General features: G+C 42.7%; 1 protein-coding gene across 1 annotated transcript in view; it reads right to left on the bottom strand.

Annotated features, from left to right (window-relative positions):
- Positions 1–829: 829 nt before the first annotated feature.
- The window catches only part of CRADD (CARD and death domain containing adaptor protein), a gene marked incomplete at its 5' end in the record, with an annotated part of 77,078 nt that continues 65,349 nt past the window's right edge, over positions 830–12,558 (bottom strand). The window contains one exon of the mRNA XM_082013784.1: positions 830–1,213. Within this exon, the coding sequence (XP_081869910.1) occupies positions 918–1,213 (296 nt within the window). The 3' untranslated portion in view covers positions 830–917. The remainder of the gene's footprint in view (positions 1,214–12,558) is intronic.

Below are 12,558 nucleotides of genomic sequence, written 5' to 3'. Positions count from 1 at the left end.
CTTCAGTACCCTGTTGGGCTTGCAGTGGTCAGAAAAAGGTGCCTATGAACAACTGTGAAACGAGATTGCCTGGATCCAGAGCATAGTATGAAGACTCAGCAGGCACCAGGTTGTCTCCTAGTTTATTAGCAGAGACAAACATGGACAACTTAGAAGTGGTCGCATTTTTTAGGCCCCTTCTCGTCCTGTTTGCCTACCTTGCCTATCTTCTGGTCAATTCTCTACTGCGTGTCTTACTGAGAACTCCTCACCCGTGCTATGCTAAGAGATGGCATATGCGCACGGTGCCTATCTCCTTGCAGAAACTCATTAAATAATAACAGGAGAAACCCTCACAGGCACACCTAGGTGCCTGTTACTTCTACTTAGGGGCAGTTTCAAAGGCAAACTAAGGTGGCAGCCATCTATCCTAGCAAAAAACTGTATGCGCTAAAACTTTTACAAATGTGAAATTAGCCACCTGCAATAACTGTTGTAAAATTGTTAAATTAGCAACAGTGATTATTCTCATTTCTTGCTCAGATACCATGGAACTAGCATTTACTAGCAGTAAAAAGGGCTCCTACATAGTCCAGAAAATAGGTTAAACCAAGTGTTGCTCCCGCAATGAAACCAGAAACTCACTGCAGGGCCTCCTGCTTGCAAGGGCTTTAAGTGTCACCCTATATCCCCACCGGAATAGTACAAAAGCGAACAGGAAAGAGTGATCCATTTTTTAATGCCTGCTAAAAATTAATCTGGCATGAGAAGAATTATAAGTCACAAGATGCCACAGAAAACCAGAAAATGTTTAAGCTTAATAAACCCACAGTCCCTAACCCCATTTTTTTCCAGTTTGAGGTGTCAGTTCTTCAACATACATTTCCATGAATCCTCTTTAATTAATTTAACAAAAGCTCTCAATCAATAGCAAGGCTTCACTCAAGCATGTACTGTATCACAGAAGGATCCACTTCTTCTGCCATCAGACTGGCTTGCAGACTTTGGATTGTTGCTTTTCTCCCCAAACGCTGTCTCCACAGGACAAAGGCAGCTACGATCTGTGACTGCAGGTTGTGAGGGTGATTGACTTTACATCGATAGATGTCAGTATGGGACAAACCCAAGCACAGAACTATATGTTCCCATTCGGGTCCCAGCCTCCTTGCAAGCTTGTTCAGCTGCTGATCTGTTGGTGAAGTCTTCAAAATATATGGTGCAATTTCAGTTGTATCTGTAAAAAAAAAGAAAAAGAATGTCACATGTCACTAGGCAATGCTGCAAATATTAATGTAAGGCCTTGACAAAGGAGGGAATGAGCAAAATTTAGGTGAAAGAATTAACTAATTAAAGAAACACAATACATACTTACCTAGAAAAATTACTTACATAATTAACCAGAAGATTAATTAGAGGAAAACTAATGCTCAGTGGACCATACGACGGTGCCTTGAGGTTTTGGGCGTCAGTAATCCCGATATTAGAATTCTACTCCAAAGCTAAGACTTCCAAAAGTAGTTATAGATTTTGGGATAGTGAACAAGAAAGGTTTTCAAGGAACACATTTCCAGCAGCCATCACCCTCTGACAATCAATCTGCTTGCACCAGTACGATACAGTGACAAATGGCAAATATGGGACCAATAATACCTTATTACTCCTACTCTGTGACTCTGTTTATACACTTCAGAAATAACTGTGATTCCTGAGTTATTAGGCATTACTCTCTTTTTTTGCTGAGAGCTGTTTACAGGAAATTCTTCTGTCTCCTAAGATGCCATTTATGCTTTGTGCCCTGTCACGTATGGCAAACTCATCTTGAGGAGACCAGCTTTGGGGGCTTTTCTTCTATTTGAATGAACCCGTAAGCATGGTTCAGGTGAACCCGGATGAACAGGGCATCAACACTGTTCCCCAATACAAATTATGCCTCCTTATCCCTCATCCCAGTTGTAGCAACACTCCTGAAAACAGGCATCTATGTGCTACAACCCCATTCTTCTGGCCTCCTTGAAGTTTTCAGGAGAGTGCAAGAAAGTCCCATGTTCTCTCAGAGATTTCTGCCCTACGTCCCTTGGTATTGCCCAAGTCCCCAGACGCACTCTTCATCCAAGAAGATGTTTAACATTGAACAGGTACCTGAGTCACGGAGGACACGATCAACATAACTAGCAAAACAGCTTTCTCAGGTAGCATTAAGGTAGCTGTAATTATCAGCTGTAAAAATCATTTAGGGACTGAACCAAGTATTTCTTACAAACACAAGTGATCTCTTTGTGTATTCCCTATGGTAATCTTATCATTAAAAAAGAAACAAAACAAAGCATTATTACAAACAGTGTTAATAGCAGAGTGAGAATACAGTGCTCTTCAGAAACATGCTGTATAGGATCCATCTCACCTAACTACAGATAGCCCCTCCTGGACTAATTATACTAGGGTTAATTATCACTAAGGAGAGAAATAGGCTCTTCTAGAATACCATCCATGTGACTGAAAAGAAGACGTCTAAAATAATTAGATTAATTACTCCGCTAAACGTGCGCATTTCTCTCCATTGACTGTAAAAGGAGTGCTGGGTATAAGCTCAGATGTTGACGTGATGCTGTAAACACCCGGTGCTGGTGAAACCATTCTCTGCCTGTAAATTCAAACCACATATCAGTTGGTTTAGAAAGGTGCATTTAGAAAAGCAGCATAAGATACCTATAAAGCATATCTGCCCTTCCATACCTTTTGCGATCACAACCTAAAATGAAGGGTCAATGCAGCCTGCAATTGCTTCTCTACTTTTGTTGCTGAAGATACTGCGTCAAAACAGAGCAAAAATATCCCCAAGAAAGTGCTAATTATAGCCCGTCATCTGAAGCAGCAGACTCCCTACAGAAGAGCCTCTTTGCAAAATCTAATTTATAGCTCCAATATCATGCTCGCAGTCTCCACTACAGCAGAACAGCAACACTAGAAAGCACCACTCCTTCATTTTATCAAAAGTAATTGTTTTTGCATAGAATACCCAGAGCCTGGAAACGTTTGTACAGTTTAAGCCCAATCATACATAAGTACTATACAAAGCTGCTTTGAGTAAAGGGAAAATTGCTTTCTGAAGAGTATTTAGGTCCCTTTGATCTTTCTGTCTCCAGATTGCCAAAGGAACCCAGGGCAAGTGGCTGGTTCGGGGACAGGGCAGAGGATGCGCAGCTCCTGAAGAAGGCTGAGCAATACTGGTGGGGCTGCCCTACGCTGTCACATCACACGTGATACCAGCTCCACGAGTAAGTCAGGATGAGGGAGTGCCTTTCATGAACGCAAATATTTGAGAATAAATAAAATTTAAAGTGAATATAGCTACACTGTTCTCTTGCCAACACTGCTTTTTGATATTAAACCCTTGCATGGGCTTATGATCAGCTACGAAGCATAAAGCAGCGTGCCCAAAGGAGCGCTACCTGCCAGCCTGGGGTTTTTGCTCTCACATTGGAATTTTTATACTTCATGTTCACTAGAAAAATGATTTTATGATACTGAAATGTGATCAAGCAGGGAGGCCTAACAATAATACATGTCAGCTTGTCCATCCAGCCTTTGATATTAGGCAGATTTTTTTACTACAACAAGTATCTTGCCTTCAGCCTGTTATCAGCCCTTTAATAAGAGTAAGAATAAAACCCATCCAGGAAATCTTTTCATCTTATGCTACCATCTGATTTTAATATGGATGTGGAAAATTCTGGGACAGAGGCCAAATGTTAAATTTAATACAAAGGACTTATTTTAGTCACATTTTATTTTCTGTGATAGCTCTTTTTCAGCTCTGATACAAAGTCACTGAGGAAAACTTGAGACAAATATTATATGACGGGCAGTATTATTTAGAGGTATAGAGAAATATTTAGTGAGATCTTTTAGTTATGACAAATGCAAAATCACAAAAAGATTTGGCTATGTTCTAGAACTAATGCCACTCTTAATTTAATAAACATGATGGCATTTCAGGTAAAAGGGAAATGAGTTTTCTGTGCTCAGCACCCAAGCTGCTTTGAACACATTGCAAAAACATTAAAGATGCCTTTTTTTAGTTATGTTTACTACAGACCCTCACTTATAATCTCCATTTGTCAGGAAGTGCCTCAGGGAGGTAATGAGATCAGAGCAAAAGTTTCAATTATGCAGATCCTGCAGTTGCATTTGAAAGGTACGTTTAGGATACTGAGACCTTGATTTTGCAAAAAATGTGAAGCTCTTCTTGCTTTAGGTGGACCTGACGTGGAGGTGTACGTGTTTATGTTAGGTACATGCTTCAGCTTAGCAAAACGAGGACTGCGCTGTTAGAAACGGGAAGAAGCAGGGCTTGGGGCACCACCGGAGGGTGTTGAGGGCTTCCCCAGAGAAGGCGAATTGTGGTGCCGTCATCTCCAGTGAGCACATCGAGAGAAACACTGTGTCCAGCTGTGGGCACGGTCTACACCGCAAAGTGCCAGGGCCGCATGCTGCAGAGATTTAGAGGCTGAAGTCTCGTTGCTCACGCTGAAGCCCCTCAGTCCCTCAGGAATGGGAAGCTGACAGCTTTGTGCTGGGGAGTGAGCCAGCCTGGTGCAGAGCTGCTCTCTTGGGACTGCTGGCCAACTTGCTGGCATGGCGCTTGGCACCATGAAATCCCCCAGGCTGGAGGTGGGGAGCACACAGTCCACCCTGGTTTTGCAGCTGTAACCAGCCCACAGAAAGACCCGCAGGTCCTTCTATTCAAAGTTGCAGCACGAGGGAACATGCTTCTTCCCATTTCCAGCTCTCACTGGTCAAGGAAGCTCGTCCAGTCTAAGTCTTTTTCTTAGTCGTCCCAGTTAAAAAACAGGAGATGTTGACAACTTCTAACCTGTGTGTACATCTGTGCTTCCAGACCACTGCACAGACTGGAAGATATGAAGGTCCTGGTGAGTATGGACAGGAAACAGAACTGGATATAAATAGACAGTGTCACAGACACGTACCAGACAAAACAGAGTAACCCAGATACCAAAGCTATATATGGGGCAAAGGCAGGCCAGTCACCACTTTTGCATTTCTTTTTCTTCAGGACCTCTCCAGCTTTAAGTAGGAGACTCCAAGAAGATATTGCAACAATCAGGGGGATGGAAAATAAACTCGCCCCAGCTCTGTCCCACTTGGCACAAGTGGGAGGATGGAAGATGAAGTCCAGTGAAAATGGGCTTTGAATCACTTGAAGACATTTTTTTTTGCTTTTGCTTTCTCATCACCATCTCTAGGTGATGAAAAAAGCTGAGATAGATAATCTCTTAGGCTGTCTTGCACCATGGGAAAATCTTTATCAGTATCGAGGAACGGACATCCTGCTCTCCGTGCTGCTGGAAGGCAGCAGGGAGCAAGCGAGCTTGGCTCCAACACAGGACACAGCAGCAAAAAGTGTTGAGGCATTTTTGAGTGATCTGCAAAGTACCCAGCTCATTCCCCAGAACTGCCATCAGCCCAAAGTATCTTACGGTTTTCGCTAAAGGACCCTTCTCCATGTAAGTATGACTTCTCTGCATGCCCAAAAGCATCTGTTGGAGTTTCAGGGAGTCTTCTCCCTTATGCAGTCAATACATTTTTATGTGATGCAACACAAAAACAACTTTTTGGCTTTTGCTCTTTGCTGTGTAAAAGGGACTTTGATGGAATGATGTACCTGAATCCAAAGTGCTGAAAGAAGTCTCAATCAGCTGCCACCTAATCCTGCAAGGACAACTCCCACAGGCAGTCCAGGGGACAGTTGGGGAGCCAGGGATACAATGGCCCACTTCTTACCTAATAACTATCTAATAAATTTGTCCCTTGGGAAAGGATGTTCTGGGGACTGATCTCTGACAACAGTGCTGCTTCTGTATTTTATCCATTTAAATGACCATGTACATACTCACTGGATAAGAAGACAGAAGCAGCGCTGGAAGAGGAGATGGGAATCCAGGTCTCTCTGAGATGCACATCTTAATGCTGAAGTGCAGAGTCATGTTCATTCCCTTTCTCCTGATAAATCATTCCAGAAAAAAATAGAGAGATTTCCCTGGGAAGGCTCAAGAATGCTTCCCAGCCTCTCAAATGGAGCCTGGTGGAGAGAAAACTCTTCTGGGAACCAAGGGGTATGCTGAAACAGAGCACAATTGCATGTAAGAGCCCTTGGCAGAAACAGTGCTAGGCAAATGCTCTAACTTTTATATAATCACATCAGAAACAGATAGGTGATTCTGGGCTTCAGACCCTGCATAACCGGAATGGGACTGTAAAAGGGAGTAACTGCGTAGGCATGCATCTGGCCTCCTATCTCCTACTGATAGCTGTACAGAGTCCTTCAGCAATCTGGACTCAAGTCACTAATTGTTGTTCACTTGACCCTCTTACCAGATCCTGCTCATAATTTCTGAAGACTTCAAAGCAAGCATTTCAGAGTCCTCTTTAATCATCTTTTCTGGCACCTGGAGTACAGTTCTTCCCCGAAAAGTGCTAAAGTTAGATCAAGCAGCTCCACAAGCAGCAAACCAAAGAAGCCTTGTTTCCCCCAGGTGCGAGTCCTACAGCTGACCTGTGCTTCAGGACTTCTCCAGCTGCTTACCGATTCTCAAGACACTCATGAAATTGCTCCTTGAAGGAGCAGGCTTCTTGAAATTGGCCGACAGGTTCAGAAGCTACTAGGGGTACATGCATACATGCAACGGCCCACAGCGAAGAAGCACACAGCCTTGGTTACTATAGGAAATTATGCTAAAAGGGACTTTGAAGCTCCACAGAGACATCGTGGCTAATGTACCAGCCGCCAGTGACATTTGGGGCACTTCAGCTAAAGGGAAACACACAATAAATAACCAGGCTCTGCTTCCCTCCACCCCCCTTGGTGCGCAGCGCACTTGCTCAACTAGCCTGAGCCACAGACCCAGCAGTGGTACTGAACGGGCATGGTCATGGTTGCCAGACAGTGTTCTGTGTGTTTTGGCAGCTGTGCCATGTTCCAGAATTTATTTAATGACTGAATGTCACAATAGCAAACAGCTTGCACATAACCAGGTATATTTGCTTTAAAGCGAAATCCCCTTGGCCTGAGCACAATGGCAGAAATGGGTCACGAAGCAGAACAACACTTGGCGGATCAGGTTGGGACAGGCTTTCAGGAGAGGTGAGGTGGGGTTGCAGAAACTGAATTGGAAGGCAAGTATGCAACGCTCCCACTAATGGAGAGATCGGAGACTTCTGAGAGCGGCAGCCCCCCTTGAGCCAGCCGCCAGAGATCCTGGATGAAAGGGAAGGCAAAGAGTAAGTGTTTTCAGGGATCCCAGTGGGTGCTGCAGATCACTGAAGTCAAAGACCAGATCACGGTAGAGGTCCTGGTGAGAAGGGTGGAATAAAGAGAAGGTGCTGGGTAACTGCAGGGGGTGGCTTGGTTTGATTTGTTAGAAAAGGGAGAAGAGGGAGGTGACAGTGGGCCTCCATTTGTACGGCTGCTCTTCTGCTGTCTTGTTCAGCTGTTCTCTCCCGACCCTGTCCTAACAGGCGGAACTGCAGGCAAATGCCTGCCCTCTTCCTACAGCACATCCAAATTCATGAACTCTAAGCCAACCTGTGGCAACGACTGACTGGAGAGCCAGATGGGGAAGCAGCACGCTAGATATACGACACTTGGCAGGCCTGCACGGAGAATGCAGCGCCTACTCCCTCCTGTGCAAGTTAAAAATGATCACGAAGCGTTACCGGGTTATTTCGCTGCTGTGAACTTTAGGAGGCTCCGATTCAGGACCTGTTTAAACACAAGAAAGAAGCTCAAATGGCTGATCAGTGAAAAAAGTAGAACAGCCTATCGGGAAACCAACCCCTACTATATAATTTGGGTATCGTGGTTTTTTCCTGTTGTCGCTGTTGCTAATTAAACACCAGGCTGATTCAAAGGCTGGGAAAGGAACATTAGTGTTTTGCAACAGCTCCAAATAATGGTGCTCCAGGGAACAGGGAAAAATATTTCTCTTCTACGTATCACCATATACATCTCTTTTCTATACACCTGCAAACTGCACAGATCATGCAGCCCATCCAAAGTCTTTTCAGAACCACCAGGTCTGCCTCCTGGTGTCAGTGGGTTTCAAAACCTGTTCGACCAAGGAGCAAGAAAAAATGAACTGTAAATCCTGTACTATTTGAAGACAGATAGCTGACCCCATTATCTTTCCACATAAGAAGTTAATACACTCAGATTAAAATAATTTACAGAAGATTAAAATAACTTGGAGAAGATGTATAGCCTTCTCCTGCTTTTAGCACGTGGATAGATGTTTCTCTGTCTCTCCTGCCAAATGTGAGTGGTGAGTTACATGGGTAGCTGCGAGGTGGAAGACTGTGGTAGCTGTTCCACTTATCTGCACGGGTTGCCTCCTCTGTAGGCTTCTGCTCGCGACCAAGGAGGTGCCCACCTCCTTCGTCCCGTTGAGGCTGAGGACACCATTTAACGATGACCACCAAGCGTGCGCGTATCTCTGTTCTCTGCTTGGGAGCTCCTGCTTCTTCCTCCCATAGAGCCAACTTAGCATGGGGAGATCCCAGTGGTGGAAAATCTGCACTTTTGTGGGAACAACAGTTACCCTTCTAAGAAAAAATACTCTCTTCTCTAATGCAATCAGAATCAAATCTTGGTCAGTTAAATACCCAGATTAAACTACAGAATGGAATCTATACCGTAAGCACATTAAAAGAAAAACACCTAAAACAAGGGTTGAGAAAGCAGCACTTTTTTTTTCACCTGATCACGTTACAGTAAAACAAATTTGACAGAGAATTTTGTGTTAGTCTGAATATATACTGCAGTTGTGCTTCACAAATGCAGGATTATAAAGTTTCTGTAACTTGATAACTTCTGATATGATGAATGCAAACAGTCATTAGTATACAGAATGTGCATGAATAAAACCAACCTCGGTCAATTAGTGATCATAAAACATTTACTCGTAAACTTACTTCCATCATGCTAATTTACATTTCCATGTCTTGTAATTAAATTATAAAAGGCACTAATCAAAATGAAAGCAAACATTAAATAAATTTTTAAGACTGGCTGCATTCTTTCACATCGTGCTGGTTTTTATGACTTGTATTAAAAGGTAGGAAGTTCTCTGTCTCATTTTAAATAAACTGGAATCTAATACTATGACAGCCAATGTGCAGAATAAATTGTGGCCATGATCCCGTGATAATCAAATCTACGTCAACTTTAAATGGTCCCCCTCAAGTGAAGCAGAATCCACCCATGGTACTGAATTCAGCTCCTTCCTGCCAAAAGCTTGCTGGGGCTCTGCATTACTGGTGTAATTAAAAAGTACATATATCTTCATTCGTTGGCAACCTCTTCTCCTGTGTGAGCTCTAAAGCATCATGCTTTGTGACATTAAATATATTTTGGGTATTAGGGTAAGAAAAAAAAGCATAAAATTTTGTAAATCTACAGGCAATTTAAGAATGCAGATGCTTCTATTTTGGCTCAGTACCAGCAGCTAATTCGTATATTCTTTATCACTTGCTAATGAATGCCTAGTAGCTGTGAATGTGGAGTAAGACTGCTAAAACCTGAAACTTTCAGATAAACATTCAGATTTAATGACAAAAGCTTTTAATTGTATTCCCACTATTCAGTTTCAATAGGTATGCGGTTTTCCTCAACTTTTTTTCAATCTGTTTTACAGGTTTTGTACCTCAACAGATCTCTGCTATACTGATGGCCTTCAGTATTAATCCACGTTAAACAGATTGACAGAAAAGTCCCTAAACAAATTCATTCTGTTTTAAGTTTTCACACTTTTCAAGCTACAGGGAGCAATCCCTGGGTTTAAGGAGCTGAAAGAGATTTTCAGAGCTGAAAGGGTTTTCACTTCTTCATTTGCTTTTTATTGGGAAGAGCAGGGAGGAAGTTTCAGCAGTTAATACTGTGGCTTTTATTCTGTTTCTCATGCAAAAGATTAATTACAATCCCACCTACTATTTCTCTGCTGTTGCATACCATGAAAGCAAATAATTAATTTCATGAATTAAATGGCGACTGCAGATGCATGCAAGGAAAAGAATGCCTATGCAAAGAAAACACAAACATAACATACTGTAATTTCTATTCTCTTTTCAAGCAGGACTACCCTACATCACAGACAGGACTGGACTTAACCATACTGTGTTTTTATACTTTTTGATTTTTAGCAGCATTTGATGCTGCTGCAGGCCCTGCAGTGGAAGTAAAATTTGCTTGATATTTCCTATAGATTTCTATATTGTTGTAAGTAAATAAGTTACATGCTTCAGCACTGAAGCCATGGCTAATGATGGCATTCTTGCAGTGATACCTTTGGTATAAATGCATGAACAGGTTCAGCATGCAGCATTACACTAAGGAAAAAAAAAAATTCTACTCACTTGGGAGATTCTGAGGAACACCTGAGCTTTTAGCAATTATTTGGAAGAACTGCTTAAATACAGATACTGAGCATTCAGACTTTGGCCAAAGATTTTTTTCCAAATGAACAAATACGACTTGAAAAGTTTAAGGGAAGGAAGAGGTATGACCATTTTTCTGGAAGCCAGGTTGTCCTGGTTTCAGCCAGAGTAGAGTTAATTTTCTTCATAGAAGCTAGCGTGAGGCTGTGTTTTGGATTTGGGATGAGAAAATGTTGATAAGGTGCTGATGTTTTGAGTTGTTGCTAAGTAGTCAAGGACAGTCCAGCTTCTCATGCTGGCCTGCAGCGAGCAGGCTGGGGGTGCACGGGAAGCTGGGAGGGGACACAGCTGGGACAGCTGACCCAGGCTGGCCAAAGAGATATTCCATACCATATAACGTCATGCTCAGTATATAAAGCTGGGACAAAGAAGAAGGAAGGGGTGGAGGGACGTTCGGAGTTATGGCGTCTGTCTTCCCAAGAAACCATTACGCGTGACGGAGCCCTGCTTCCCTGGAGATGGCTGAACACCTGCCTGCCCATGGGGAGTGGTGAACGGATTCCTTGTTTTGCTTTGCTTGCGTGCGCAGCTTTTGCTTTACTTATTAAACTGTCTTTATCTCAAACCATGAGCTTCCTCACTTTTACTCTTCCAATTCTCTCCCCCGTGCCACCGTGGGGGAGTGAGCGAGCGGCTGCGTGGTGCGTAGTTGCTGGCTGGGGCTAAACCACGACACAGGTGCTTGTTGTTAACTTGCCTAATCTTGTCTAACTAGTTGTTAGACAGCACAAAGGTATCTGAGAGCCTGAGCGAGGAGAGACAAGAGTCTCCAGTTTATATGTTGGCAGTCACACCAAGAGTCAACTCTAGAAATAATGCTGAAAATCAAATTTTGAAGTATGCCAGCAGATTACCATATACTTTTGAACACTCTCCACTTCTTAGTGAATTCAATGGAATTTGATAATACCCACAACACTTTCAACCATTAATTGCTGGTCTGAAGCACACGACCTACCATTTTCCTCAGTCAAGTTTCTCCTCCACGCTACCACAAATAATAATTGACAGTCAGTGGATGGTTGTATGAAGTCATGACGATCATAAAGCACGTTCATATTTGCAGTAGACTTCTCATGGTTTCACAGAAGGCAAATGTTTACCCGGCTGGGCCGGGCAGCTCTGACAGAGTAATTCACCCACTCCAAGTGCAAAAGAAAGACAGCTGGAGCAATTAATGATTACTTTGTCAGCTAGGTGACAAACTCATCATGCAACTTTTGTCAGGGGGTTGGAAGTTACCTTCTTTTAACAGACGTTACTTGAATGCTTATTTCAAACAGGCTGATCTGTCTTTTAAAGAGCTGAGGCAAGCGTTAATCCTACTGTTCCTTTGCATGCAAGAATCACAGCAGACTCCTCAGGATGTTTATCTGCCGAGTACAATTGAGTAAATTTTTTACTAGCAACTTTCCTACCAAGAAATCTTTCTAAAGGCTGCAGCATTTCAACAATACAATCCTGTGCTTGGACTTTAGCTATCGAAGCTCCTTTCACACACCAAAAAAAAAATCACACTGCCAGTTATGAAGGACTATTTTCTTATACAACACAACTAATCGCACATGTTTCCCTTACAGGACTTCAACCAAGTATGACAACAAGCCATTATATTTAGCCTTGATAAAACTGTTCATTCCTCCTAAAGATTTTTTTCTTCAAGTTGGCTCTTCTTTTTGCTTTGGCTCGAGTAGTTAGAAATATCAGAACTGAAGATCTGCGCAACAGATGGAGCTCGGCTGAGAAGAATGCCTTTGGCTGGTGAGGATCTTTGCCTGGCAGGTGTCAAACCAAAATTAATACTGCACATATTATGCTTTACCGAGTTTCAGATTTTAGTGAAGTGAGACTGCGTTCCTTCCTGACCACAAACATATATTAATAGAACAAGCCATGCAGAGCAAGCTGAAACAGTACTATCATTATGCTGAATCCTACAGCGCTTGGCATTTTATTTAATCACTTACACCCATGCAAAGCAAGTAAACAAAATGCAACCAGTTAGTTTAGTGTCTCTTTACAGACATTTTGCACAGGTGTAAAAGACTTCACAAAATGTCATAAGCAATA

Source organism: Phaethon aethereus (genome assembly GCF_964289735.1).
Source record: "Phaethon aethereus genome assembly, chromosome: 1".
In the NCBI taxonomy this organism is placed as follows: Eukaryota; Metazoa; Chordata; class Aves; order Phaethontiformes; family Phaethontidae; genus Phaethon; species Phaethon aethereus.
Note: the sequence above shows the minus strand (reverse complement) of the source record. Positions and strands in the feature narration are given on the sequence as shown.